Below are 14,156 nucleotides of genomic sequence, written 5' to 3'. Positions count from 1 at the left end.
GGGAGGGGGAGAGAAGTAAAAGTTTATCATTTTCATAAATTCATAACGATGGTCAAGTCTCAATTAAACAACATAAAACGTTTAATGAAAACGTTTTACAATAGTCATTTACCCGAACAGTGATTAATGCGTCTTCATTTAAAACACAAAAGACCGGGCGCCTTGGACGCTCGAGACTGCTTCATTATAATTAATGTCTCCGGTTCCTCGTGCACCCGGAGGTCGCGAATAGCTCCGTCCCGCGCCCACTGATCTCTGAAGATCTGACACGAGAGGGATCTCGCCGGCTATTGCAACCTGACAAGATCTGTAATACTTGGGTGATGAATCGTTCCAAACTTTTTTGACGATGCTGGCAGCTCGGGGCTGTGCGCATGTGCGAAGGTGTCCAAACTGACAATGCTGGAGAGATAGTGCGTCTGGGATTGAGAATCACAGAGAAAAAGGACAGAGGAAAAAAGAAAAAGGAGGAAAAGATTCGAGAAAAAATCCGACGAACCCACGCCGAAAGACGGGCATCATGAGGTCCAAAGGCAGGGCAAGGAAACTGACCACTGGTAGGTGCAACATCTCCTTTTTAGCCCTTTTCAAACTGCCATCTTGTCCATGTTTATGATGCATAGAAACATTTTAGTCTCTAAACAGTTACAGTCAGCAGAGCCCAGCAATATTACTTGCTTGCGGAGGTTGAGGAAAAGCTAAACGAGAAGCGTCGCTCGCGATCGGACATGGCAAACCTAGATTCGAAACTGGCATCAAAGTTGCGCGTGGCGCGCAAACTTTTTAACTATCGCATGCTGTAATCGCGTTCTCTATTCGAGCCCCGAGCGCCCCGGTGTTCGATAAAAAAACACCTCCGTGCAAGTTTCTACGGCTCCGGTCACATCAATTTGCAGCAGCGACTTTGAAAAGACAGCTTCGCCTATAGTCGACAACAGAAAGCCAGCTGCGGAGGCACGCTTTTAAATGCAAACAGGTAGCTTACCATCTGATGTTACGACAGGCAATCTAATGAACTGCACATATGCTAGATTAACAGGACTGTGATAAAAAAGTGCTTTGAAGTATTTTTGATTTGTGGACATTTCTTTTTTTTTCCCTGTGCAATTGTCGAAAGTGGTTGTGCAACAAGTGATCAAATCCCGTTATGAATTTTTGTTCCGGTATGAACAGCCTGGAGAAATGTTTTTGTTTGTTATGGCCCTCTAAACGGTCGGCTGTAATCTTAGCTTTTGATTACGGGTTGCCTTAGGCGCTTGTTTGAGTTGACGTTCAATGCGTGTGTTCAATGCCACGCCACAACACAAGCTCAAACGCCGAAACTCAACATCAAGTAGTTAGTGGGAAGCTGTTCCCCTCCTCAATAGATTTATTCGGAACGAATGTATTTCGCTCAGGTCTGTGAATAATTCGGCCCCCTCGTGCGCAGTGGGCTGCAGAGTCTGATTTGAGCAATTTTCTTAACTTTTCTTTTTTGTTGCTCTTTTGCAATAAACAACGAAAATCCATGCAATATTTCCATATTTCACAGTGCTTATAGGCATCGGAGCAGAGATAAAAGTTTTTTTAAGCTCAAGTTTCACTATATATACTGTAAACCTGAGAAACTCGAAAGAAAACAAACAACATGCCAACTAAAGTATTTTTTGCAGCCTGCGTATATTATTTTTTAATCTTTTATTATTTATGTTTGTTTTTAGTAATAGACTGACATCTGCTCAAAAACTTTAATGTTGTTTCTATGTGCCAAGGTAACAAAAGAGGCAGTGAAAACAAAGTATAAGATCACTTTGCTCTTGAATTATTGTTTCCTTTCCTGTCGACAGCACTGTGATGGGCTAGACACTGCGCGCACTCCGTCTGGACAGAAACAGGGGTCGTGCGGGTCTTATCCGTTCAATAAACTACCTCTCAAGCCCTATGCCCTGCCATTGTACAATGAGAGGGTTTTTCTGCGAACAGCAGCAACTTGTCAAACATACTCACGTGCACACACACTATCGTCCACACATCTATTCACAAACTTCAATTTCACTTTGGTGTTTTCCAGCTGATGCAGGTAACCCGTCACTTTTTAAGAAATGTGTGAAATTGCATTATACGAAAGAGATTTTAAAACAAACCAACTGTTTGCCATTGATTTATTGATGACATTTATTAATTTACAGTCAGCATCACAACTCCACTATTTTATTCAATATTTAGTAAAATATTTTTTATGTTCCTATCAACTACATTTTTTTTATTATTGCCATGATCTACAATTTAACGTGGTGTCTGCACAACCATATGCAAATTACTTTTTATTATAATATTCTGTTCATAACTTAAATCAGACAAAATGACGTTGCAGGCCGGCACTTTTTTGATGCAAGTCGAGTAAGATTTTTGCCAATATTTTTTAGACCCTCCCACTGACTCCCATCATTATTTAGACTACTATCTAAGAAAATCGGAATGATTATCAGGGGGTGTATTTAAAGATTATTATTTACCCAAGATATAAGAAGAAGATTTCTACCTATTAAGTGAAAGGGAGAGAATGTTCTGGACCGCGCGGGTCCCGCGAGACCCTCGCCTCTCTGGCCTCGCGCCAGCCCAGCACTATGTCAACATTGAATATTTAAATTCCCAGACTCCTCATAACGGGGCCCGTCTGCCGGTAAAAGCGCGTTCAGCGTCAGTCTGAGTAGCTGCGGACTCGGTTTCCTTCAAGGGGGAAAAAAGGAAAAAAGTAATCTCCTCTCCGTGTGGCCTCTGCCGCGCGCGCTCACCGCACATCACTCTGCCTGCACGCGCTCGCACTGATGTGTGTGAGTGCTGGAAAGGTAATAAAAATCGGTCGTTTAGCTGGTGTGTGTGCACGACATGTTTTGTGGATTTGGCCAGCGGTGCCGGACATTTCACCTGCAGGTCCAACAGTCTTAAATTGTCTATAATGTTTTAACACACCGTGCCAAGTGTCCTATATCCCTCAGCATGATGTTGCAGGTTTACTATGAATGGAGTAAAATTACACCTCTTGAACAAGAATAATAACATTGACCTGCCAGAAATCGGACGTGCTGTCAGTTAAAACCCTAGCAATGACATTCGGACGCTTGACACCTTTTATTGCACTTTTAATTATATAGCATTATTCACATATGAAAGCCTGCCAACATGTCTAAATACAGTATTGCAAATGGTTTTATTTCTGATTAAAAATAACGTCTGTTCAAGAAATCAGATATACTGTTAGTTTAATTAGCAAATAAACAAATTGTACTTTTAATACCTAAAAATTATTTATAAGTATATGAGAAATATGAAACATGCGTTAAAGAAGGTAGTGCAGAGTATATATATATAATCATATATTAAATGGATTACTTGCCATGTTTAAAGCAATTAAATATGTTGCCTGGACTGTAGTAGGTAATTTACAGGAAAAATTAATGCATAAATTATTGTAGAGATTGTTTTACAAGTGAGGGAAGCTACTAGAAATATGTAATAATGCAAGTCACGTTTATTATTAATTATTCACAATTTTTAGATGCCCAGCATTACATATAAAGTTCACTCTGAAGAATTAAACTTGATGTTTTTAAAACCGTAATCAAATCAGAAACATTTGGGCCTTAACTATCTGATTCCTCGTTTGATGATAATTATATCTGATAAGCTGCACATGTTCAGCAAGACTTTAAGATTGTCCTTTTGTCCCGTTCTGCGTCTTCGACAGCTCCATCAGTTTCACGCCACGACTTTTGTTTTGACTTTGATGTGACTCGCTTTACCGTGAAAGTGTCCAAACAACGAAAAATCAACTGGACGCTGAAAAAGAAAAGCTCCAAATTTAACAATGTGACATTCCGCGTGAGTGAAGCGCGTGAGAATATAAGCCCCGCGCGCGAGCATTCTCTCCGCCTGTCAGCGCGCCACCACAGTCCGCTTCTTCACAGATACAGGCGCGCGGTTGATTCTGCATTGTGCAATGGGCCGTGCTGCGTCCCGCGTCCGCCGCCGCCCCTCATTATAGAGCCTATTCAAAATGGGGTGAACGGATCGGGCCATTTAAAAAGGTGAGCGCGAAGCGTATTAAACACTCGTTCGTCGTCTGATTCTGAATATCTCGAGAGTTTAGTGGAAATAATGATGTCTGTGAACAGTGAACCACATCTCCTCATAGCAACTTTTTCAGAGGGGGCTGAGGAAAGCAAGAAAACAATTGTTTATGTTGTCTTCACTTCTCAGACTGCGAAAAAATCAAAATCTACAATGTTAACTTCTCAGTTTTTGTATACCTCTCAAGTAAATATTTTCTCTACTTCTCTTTCTCTCCTCTGGCATGATATTCTGCAGAGTTTTAAGTTGAGTTCCTGGAATTGTGATGCTTTCCCTTTGGAGAAATCCTGTGCCTCTTTTCAGACTGTCCACTCTGAAAAGATCAGTGGGCCTAAAACGGAGAACTTTTGTTTCAGAGACAAAGTCAAAGTGACCGATGAGTTAATTACGAGTAAAACAGTGGGCCGTGATGGGGTCAGTTTGAAACAAGCCTAGCTTTTCCCAGGCATTGAGCGTGTGCATCTGCGTAAGATGGAGAGGGCTGCAGACCACTGTGGGTTTTGATCATGATTGATCACACGTTCTCAAAGGATTGATTGATTAGCCAGAAGCCGCTGGGTTTAGCAGAAAGGTCCACTTATGTCCTGGGAAATTATCCTCTGGTCTGTTTGTCTGAGATTTCATCAGAGAGAAAACAGGAGGAGATGAGATGTACGAGGAGATATGTGTAAGATGTATGTTTGATTCTTTGAATTGTGAGTCCCGTATACACACACCAACGTAAGAAGCGATTTCCTTGTATATGTTAGAAGAGGAAGGACTGGATGTAGGTGACAACAACACAGTTACCCTCATCCATCAACACCCTTATAATACCACTACTTTCTCTCCTTTCTTTCTCTCTCTCTCCCTCCCTAATGACTCAACGAGTGTCTGCGTCTGCCCAGAGTGAATTGAAATGGCCGGGTCAACGGTTTATTTATCTTGTGCTCTGATTGGTCAGGGGTCAGGTCATATGGATGTTTATTTGGAAATTTGATTGGTGTGACTGATGGATATGTCGTTTGTGTCCCTCAGGGAATTATGGGGGTTGTTGTTCAGTAAGTTCAGTCACTTTTTATCCCCGAGCGACAGGTCCTGAATCAGTCTACCAATGCTCAGTCTTGACTGCAGTCAGCATTAAGCTTGAGCAGAGCACAGGCAACAGGCCAGGCCAGTAATAAGTCACTGTCAAGCCAACACCCACGGAACCATCAGATGTCACTGTTTGACTGGTCTTGACTCATCTTTACTTGGGCAGGATGCATTAGTCAAGTTAACTAGGATTTGCAGCTCCTAAAAGACAACACTTTTTAGAGAAAAAGTAGCCCATTAGTTAAATGATCCAACCTATAGGTTTCAGATATTTTTAATAAATGAAAATGTGAATTTGTTTGAACATTTACTAAACCTAGTTAAACGATGGCAGTCTGTGTTTCTGCTTTCTATCAAAATGATTGTATTTATGAGATGAGTGCACATGAATGCCGCCACAATATCATAATTACTGGCGAGGAAGCTTGCTATTTTCTTTAAACCCCTTTGTTCGGAGTCTGTGGGCGTTTAATTAAAGAATCATGGTGGAAGCAAGTTTAGGTAATGTTATTAATTAAGTTTTAGATATGAACGGTGACTGTGTACCACCTAGTTTGTATGCATTTTGTGCACTTAAGTTAAAGCATTTAAGTATGAGGAGGAGACTGAATTTGTGTGAGAACTACATCTCCCATCATTCCCTTGATGGAAGAGTATGTACATAAATATTATTTGCTGATGCATTTTATAGCACTGATGCATTTATGTATTTGTTGTGTGTGTGTGTGTGTGTGTGTGTGTGTGTGTGTGTGTGTGTGTGTTTCACTCTTTCTTTCACAAGTTTTAATACTTTATTCTACGTTTGTATTAAGGCTGCACGATATTGGAAAAACTGACATTGTGATATTGTTTTTCTGCGATAAATATTGCGATATGCATACAATTTCACCAGATCATACGGAATAAATAAACAATATTACCAGATGAATTATTTAGAAATAATTTATTAAATTAGATTGAGTGGAAAGATTCTGTAGAGAAGTGAATCATTCATAAAAATGTCAAATACTGAATAAAAAGCAAAAATAAAAGTGAAATAAACAGTGTTTTAGGGTTTTCGGGGCAGTCTAATAGTATTCAGGTTCAGAATTTAAATACTTAAATGTAAAATAACATTGTAAATGTCTTTACTGTATAAATAATCAATAAAATTCTTCTTTATTAATGTTACTTTTCAGAAAATTCCTTGTGCCTGAATACTTTGAACGCTGTCAGGCCTTAAAAAACACATGCAAATGAAAATCTTTTACTCTATTGCAGTTAAGCTCTCTAATAACTACACGATTCTCATGTGTCTGTTTCTCCAGGTCAAATATAATCATAGCTCAACATTGCAGATGCTGACTATTGTGAATGTGGACATTGCAATATCAATGCTGAAACGATATATTGTGCAGCTCTACTTTGTACCTTGAGTCAAAAGGTACGGTTCACCCAAAATGAAAGATTTACCGTTGATTTGCTTCACTCTTGGGCTATGCAGGATGTAGATGACGTTTTTGTCTTTCGTAAAAAAAAAACTTGAAGTTATAAACAAACAACAGTATCATCACTGTAAGTTTGTACTCACACAAACACCTTCATACAACTCATAAGTTTGTTCTCCAGACTGTCGTGAACACGCTCAGGACCTTAAAGCTGGGGAATAATAATATAGTAAATAATATTATGTTTATTCCCCAAACTAATTGTATTATCTGGAGCCACATGTATTAATTTAATTTTGCCTATATAGGTTTCTTTTTAACTCTCAAAGTGTCTCAAAGTTCCCATCGACTACCTTTTTTTGAATAACCCAGGGCAACAGTTTCAGATGAAAAGCTACTATAATGTACTGAAGACCACATGCAGCCTTTTACAGAATGTCTTTTTCTGCTCTTAAAACTCAACAAAGACTGAAAAATAAAGCATCTGAAAGTTCTTTGTCCAAGAATGCTTATGAATATTTAATGAGCAAATCTGTTTGTAATCGGTTGTTTGTTACTAAACCACTGGCCAACGACATCTTTTCATACTGTAAATCATTAAGTCCAGGAACAGCGGTGCAAAACTGGCAAAGCAGGTTTTTTTTTTATAATAACCCAGGGTCAAAAGTGTAAGCATTCAAATTCATTACTAAAAACATGAAACATTGCTTTAGCTGCATTTAAAAGCAGAGTAGAAAAAGACAAGAGATCCTGAGTTAAAGTCACTATCTACTTGCCCTTAAGTGGTAACAAGCCTTGATTAGTTTCTGTCTTCTGTTAAATAAAGGCAAAAAAAACAACAACATTTTTTTAAATAAAGCTAAAAACCTGTAGCCATTGACTTCCATAGCAGGAAAAACAAATACTAGAAGTCAATGGTTACAGTTTTCCATCTTTGTTCAAAATACATTATTTTGAGTTCATTCATTCATTCATTCATTCATTCATTCATTTTCTTGTCGGCTTAGACCCTTTATTCATCCGGGGTCGCCACAGCGGAATGAACCACCAACTTATCCTGCACATTTTTACGCAGCCGATGCCCATCCAGCCGCAACCCATCTCTGGGAAACATCCACACACACATTCACACACACACTTATACACTACGGACAATTTAGTTTAACCAATTCACCTGTACCACATGTCTTTGGACTGTGGGGGAAACCGGAGCACCCGGAGGAAACCCATGCAAAAGCAGGGAGAACATGCAGACTTCATACAGAAATGCCAGCTGAGCAGAGGATCGAACCAGCGACCCAGCAACCTTCTTGCTGTGAGGCGACACTACCTACTGCGCCACTACATCGCCCCTCTTTCGAGTTCAACAGAAGAAATAAAGCCATAAACATTTTTCAGATTGATTGATGACAGAATTTTCTGTCTCTTTAAATGCTATTTGAATTCAATGTTTGACATATGGTCAAGTTGTGTGCTGAAGTTGAATACAATAAGCCATATACACTCACTGGCCCCTTTATTAGGTACACCGACTAGTACATTACTAGTACCGGGTTGGACCCCTTTTCACCTTCAGAACTGCCTTAATCAACAAGGTACTGGAAATATTCCTCAGAGATTTTGGTCCATGTTGACATGGTAGCATAATGAAGTTACAGCAGATTTGTCGGCTGCACATCCATGATGCAAATTTCCCGTTCAACCACATCCCAAAGGTGCTCTATTGGATTGAGTTCCTATGACTGTGGAGGCCATTTGAGTAGAGTGAACTCATTGTCATGTTTAAGAAGCCAGTTTGAGATGATTCACGCTATGACATGGTGCGTTATCCTGCTGGAAGTAGCCATCAGATGATGGGTATACTGTGGTCATAAGGAGATGGACATGGTCAGCACGCTCAGTCACTTAAATCATCTTTCTTACCCATTTTGATGCTCTGTTTGAACTGCAGGAGATTGTCTTGATTAAGTCTACATGCCTAAATGCATTGAGTTGCTGCCATGTGATTGGCTGGTTAGAAATATACGTTAACGAGCAGTTGGACAGGTGTACCTAATAAAGTGGCCATAAGTGAAATTGTGAAAAAAAAGTGTAAAAACTATATAAAAGTATTAAAATAATAAGTAGTTAGCGCACAACCCTTACGTTTGCAATGAAGATTATCATACAGTACAGAAGCAGCAGAAGGTCATTGAAAAGTTTACATCCTTGGAGCTCTATAGATTAAGTGGAGATTTGTCTAAACCAGCACGGACAAGTACCTATAGTGTGTTTTTGTGCAGGTCGGTCATTAGCAGATTCAGTCAGTGGTGCCAGGCGGTCCGCAGGGGTGTGTCCTCTATGACTGAAATGTTTGCACAGAATTAATGTTTGTGTGTGTAGGTGTGTGAAAGCGAGTCCGAATGGATCTGACGTGCAGCCTGGGTGCTGTACGGACATTGTGAGAATAATGTGTGTGTGTTTGTGTGTGTGCGGGTTTGGGAGGCCTGGGAACCGTTCAGTTGTGTTTACCACAGGGAAACCAGTACCAGCACAGAACAATGAGTAAAGCTCTCCCTGCCCTCAGTCCAAAGGTCAAACTGTCTCTGATAAAGATATGAACACACACACATGCATACCCATACACGGACACACACAGTGCGCTGCCGACAGTCTGCCCAGGGTGTGTGCCAAGGTTGAGGTCATTATCTACAGACGGTCCCGAAAGAAACAGAGCATATTTTTATACTGAGAATACATGTTTGTGTATGTGTGTGTGTGTATGTGTGTAAATCACACTTTTATTAATGGGCGTGCATATTGTTGACTTCATTCGTCTGCTTGTTGGTTGGACGGGCACCTCCCTTGTGCCCATTGTCTGCGTGTGTTTAGATGGAATCAGTATTCCTTAGAGTTACCTGCATTGTGTTTCTATGTCTGCCCATATTCAGGTTGCATTGTGTGTGTTTGCTCCATGTGTGATGTGGACGTGAGTTTGTAGCTTTTATTTGTTTTAATGGATCTCCTTGGAGTTGTGTTTTGGGTTCACTGGGTCTACCACACAAGTTTTATAGGCAGTAGTCAGCGTTAGGATAGCACTGTTCAGCTTTCAGCGGTAATGTACGCTAGCTAATGATACAACTATGCAGACGTCAGCCAACAGTCCTGCTGCAGGTACTAACCGCATTTGCATTTCCTGTAGAAAGTGTTTATTTCTTGCACTGAAAACAACTGTTAAAGTTTTAGTCTATCTATTTATCTATCTATCTATCTATCTATCTATCTATCTATCTATCTATCTATCTATCTATCTATCTATCTATCTATCTATCTATCTATCTATCTATCTATCTATCTATCTATCTATCTATCTATCTATCTATCTATCTATCCAATTCCATCCATCCATCCATCCATCCATCCATCCATCCATCCATCCAATTTTATTCATCCATCATCAATCCATCTATCCATTGTTTTGTTCATTCCATCCATCCATCCATCCATCCATCCATCCATCCATCCATCCATCCATCCATCCATCCATCCATTGTTTTATTTATTTATCCATCCATCCATCCATCCATCCATCCATCCATCCATCCATCCATCCATCCATCCATCCATCCATCCATCCATCCATCCATCCATTCATTATTCTGTTGTTTGTTTTATATATCTATTGATCGTTCTGTCAGTCTGTCTGTCTATTTATCAATCGGTTATCCAGCCATACGTCCATCCATACATCCATTCGAAACAACACAATTCTTGAGATTTATTTATTTTTATTTTTTTTGGAGGGGAGGGGTTTTAGTTAACTTAAATTTGTTAACTTAATCGATTTGTGTTGGGACATGAATGAATTGACTGGATCCCCCCTGCATTTATTTACAGTGTGTCTGTCTGTCCAACCAACAATCTTATGGCAATTCATAATTTTGTATTTAGTGGCAAATTTGCATAAATCATTTTGATCAGATTTGTTCATTTTAGTACCATTTGCTCATAAAATAATGCATTCAAGGAAATCACATTTATATTTATAACATCACAAAATACTTCCATTTAAAATAAATGTTTTTGTTTAAGAAATGAAGAGTTCAAATGTAAAAGCCTCTAAATGCAGCCTGAAATGTTCTCCTAAAATGAGCATTTTCTCTCCCTCCCTAGTTTGTTCAGTTATTTCGCTTTTAAGGCAATGAAAAGAACTTATTTATTGACGTAAAGTACCGTAAAATTACTGAGCCTGCACACCGGAGTCAGAGAAAGAATCTATTTTCATTTTTATTCATCTATTTTTTATTTTATTTTCTTTATTTCTGTGTTTTCTCTGTATTATATTTTATATTCCAATTTGTTTGCACTATTGCCGTTTTTTGTAAGCAGCGACGCTGCACTGCTTTGGCAATACGAATGTACAGTTATTTGTCATGCCATAAATCCCCTAAAATGTGAAAAATATGAAATGTGAAAGAAGCTAATTTCAGAATAAAATATCAAATGGCTTTTGCATCTGAACACTTCAAATAGTCAGCACAATGGTTCCCAACACTCAGCAAAACAGCATATTTAAAGGAGTTTTTAAGGATTATTTGACACAAATTGAAGCAATATTTCACTGTATATGTGTTTTACTGCATTTTTTGCTTTAATTAAAATTAAACATAACAGACTTGCTTAAAATAAATAAATACAAACATAAAGTAAGCAAGCATTCTAACCCTAAAGTTTATATCCACGTGAGCAGTTGATCACAACCTGTTCCTAATATGAAAGCGCATGTGTGTGCTTTCACTCAGCAGCGTTAACAATTATTGGCAAGGGTCTCTTCTCTGCTAGACCCTCTGGAATGAAGCCATTTACAGAAATTAGTCAACAATTGCTTTGTGAGGGGCCTGATAACACACTCTTTTTTTCAGAAAGTCCCCTTTATGTTCAAGCGTGGTGTGAGATATTCATAGGGTGTGGGTATCTCTCTCTCTCTCTCTCTCTCTCTCTCTCTCTCTCTCTTTTGTGTTTGTGATGAACTCAAGTGAGAAGTTTAAGCACATATTGTTCAAGAAGGTCAAGGAACAGGAAAGACAAAAGGACATTTCAACACACCTTTCATCTCTGTCAATTACACACACACACACACACACACACACACACATACATGAGCACTCAATAGTAGTTGTTTCTCAGATTGGTTCAATGCACACACTTTTTTTTAGATTATTAGTAATTTTCCATAATATAACAGGGATCTTCTACTGATAAATTATAACTCAACCCTTTGTTTGGAAAACTAATCCCATTTAAAAAGTGACTCTTTATCTCTATAAGCCTACTTCGGTTTCTCTTCATACACGACCTTTCTGTTTGCCTTCGAGATATGAGAGCAAATATGACCCGAACATAAACTAATTTGATTAATAATACAAAAGGACTCGGACCTATTTGAGCGCTGGGAAAATATTTGCTCTATACGCCAATTTATCGCAACCCTTAATACATATAGGCAGATAAGTTTCCGTACTATAACAATGGCGAGGAAGTACTCCCATCAACCTGTGATGATTTATCAATCTGTTAACTCGAGCGTCCATTCTTTGATTGGCAACCAAAATTTCAGCTAGTTTTGAGAAGCGTTCGACCATCCTTGCTGGTCATTTTAATCCACTCCAACCTTTGACTTCTTATATCAGAGAACATTGTGTGCCGTGTTGTAATACTGTATACCAGGTCGTGCGGGGTCATATTGAGAGTGTGTTTGTGTGTGAGAGTAAAGGAAGGTGGCTCTGATTAGCGAGAGTCGTGTTACCTATGAAGGGGAATTTGGACGTGCAGCAAGGCCGCTCCATCGCAATCGGATCTTTTCCATTTCGACCCGGAGATGAGACATGTACAAACTCACACAGACTGAGGAAGAGGCCGAACAATAGAGACAGTAGAGATTCCCTTCCTCTCCCAGCGGCATTCCAAAGATTCCCAGCGGCCGGAATCTGGTCCCAGCCCAGGAATCTGGCCCTCGCTCTGCGCTTTGATGAGCCCTGTTCCCGACGCTTCCTGAGATTGTGACTCATCTACAAACAAACTGAAAACAACCTGAGGGAGAGATGGAGAAGGACAGAAGGAGAGGGCGGGAGAGAAAGAGTGATGGAAAAAGAGAGGGAGAGACTGAGACTGGACCACAGGATGTCCTGTTTTGATTAGCGTTAGCATCTCCGCTCCCCCTGAAGAAATATTATTCTAACAGTTTCGGGAGCTCGGGCTTCGCGCTTCTCGTCTTCCACACACACGCTTCCCTGCGCTGCGCCCAGATATTCCTTCTGTTAATTTGTGAATTGCATGTAACAGGATAGGAGCTGTGTGGTTTGCATAGAGGAACATGCTAATGTTGTGATTAGCATTGCGGAACACAAAGGCTCTACTGAAAAGATCTGCTCAGACATGCATACGTGTACAGGCGGTTTATTTGCTGGTTAGTGGTGGTAGTTTGGTATTGGTAGCTGTGTGATCTTACTAATGAAACTGAAATCTAAGTTGAGTTAAGAAGCCATATTCATCCCTCTATCCATTGTTTTATTTATCTATTCATATATCTATGCAGCGTTTGTTCATCCATCCATCTATCCGTTCATTGTTTTGTTCATCCATCTATCCATCCATCCATCCATCCATCGATCTAAACATCCATCCAAACATCCATCCATCATTTTATCCATCCAATTTTTTATTTATCCATTCGTCTATCCATCCAATGTTTTGTTCATCCATCCGTTGTTTTATTTATCCATCCATTTATCCATCTATTGTTTTGTTCATCCATCCATCCATCCATCCATCCATCCATTGTTTTATATATCCATCCATCTATCTATCCATTGTTTTGTTTATCTGTCTGTCATCCATCCATCCATCGTTTTATTTATTTATCCACCCATCTATCCATCCATTGTTTTGTTTATCTGTCCTTCCGTGCATCCATCCATCCATCCATCCATCCATCCATTCATTTATTATTTTGTTCCATCCATCCATCCATCCATCCATCCATCCATCCATCCATCCATCCATCCATCCAACCATCCATCCATCCATCCATCCATCTATCCATCAATCTATCCATTGTTTGTCTATCCATCCATCCATCCATCCATCCATCCATCCATCCACCGTCCATCCATCACTCCATCCATTGTTTTGGTCATTCATCTATCCATCCATTCATCCATCCATCCATCCATCCATCCATCCATCCATCCAAATATCCATCCATTGTTTTGTTCATCCGTCTGTCCATCCGTCCATCGTTTTATCCATCCATCACCCATTTTATTCATTTATCCATCCATCCATCCATCCATCCATCCATCCATCCATCCATTATCTTATCCTTTTATCTATCATTCTATCATTGTTTATGGTTTGCTCTGAAAAACAGTTAATGCCTTTTTGATACTAAATGCAATAATTTTAAGGATGTTAGTTTAGTTAAAAAACCCTATCTATCAATCTGTTATTCTATTATCCATCCATCCATCCATCCATCCATCCATCCATCCATCCATCCATCCATCC

The 14,156-nt window shown here is 39.5% G+C and overlaps 1 protein-coding gene across 29 annotated transcripts in view; it reads left to right on the top strand.

Annotated features, from left to right (window-relative positions):
* The first annotated feature begins 247 nt into the window (after positions 1-247).
* Positions 248-14,156, top strand: part of mecom (MDS1 and EVI1 complex locus) — a 293,545-nt gene continuing 279,636 nt past the window's right edge. For all 29 annotated transcript variants that reach the window (XM_073923918.1, XM_073923914.1, XM_073923908.1 and 26 more), the window contains exon 1: positions 248-557. In XM_073923918.1, the coding sequence (XP_073780019.1) occupies positions 521-557 (37 nt within the window). In that variant the 5' untranslated portion in view covers positions 248-520. The remainder of the gene's footprint in view (positions 558-14,156) is intronic.

The sequence above is a fragment of the Danio rerio genome, chromosome 15 (genome assembly GCF_049306965.1).
Source record: "Danio rerio strain Tuebingen ecotype United States chromosome 15, GRCz12tu, whole genome shotgun sequence".
In the NCBI taxonomy this organism is placed as follows: domain Eukaryota; kingdom Metazoa; phylum Chordata; class Actinopteri; order Cypriniformes; family Danionidae; genus Danio; species Danio rerio.
The sequence above is the reverse complement of the archived record's forward strand: the minus strand, read 5'-3'. Positions and strand labels throughout refer to the sequence as shown.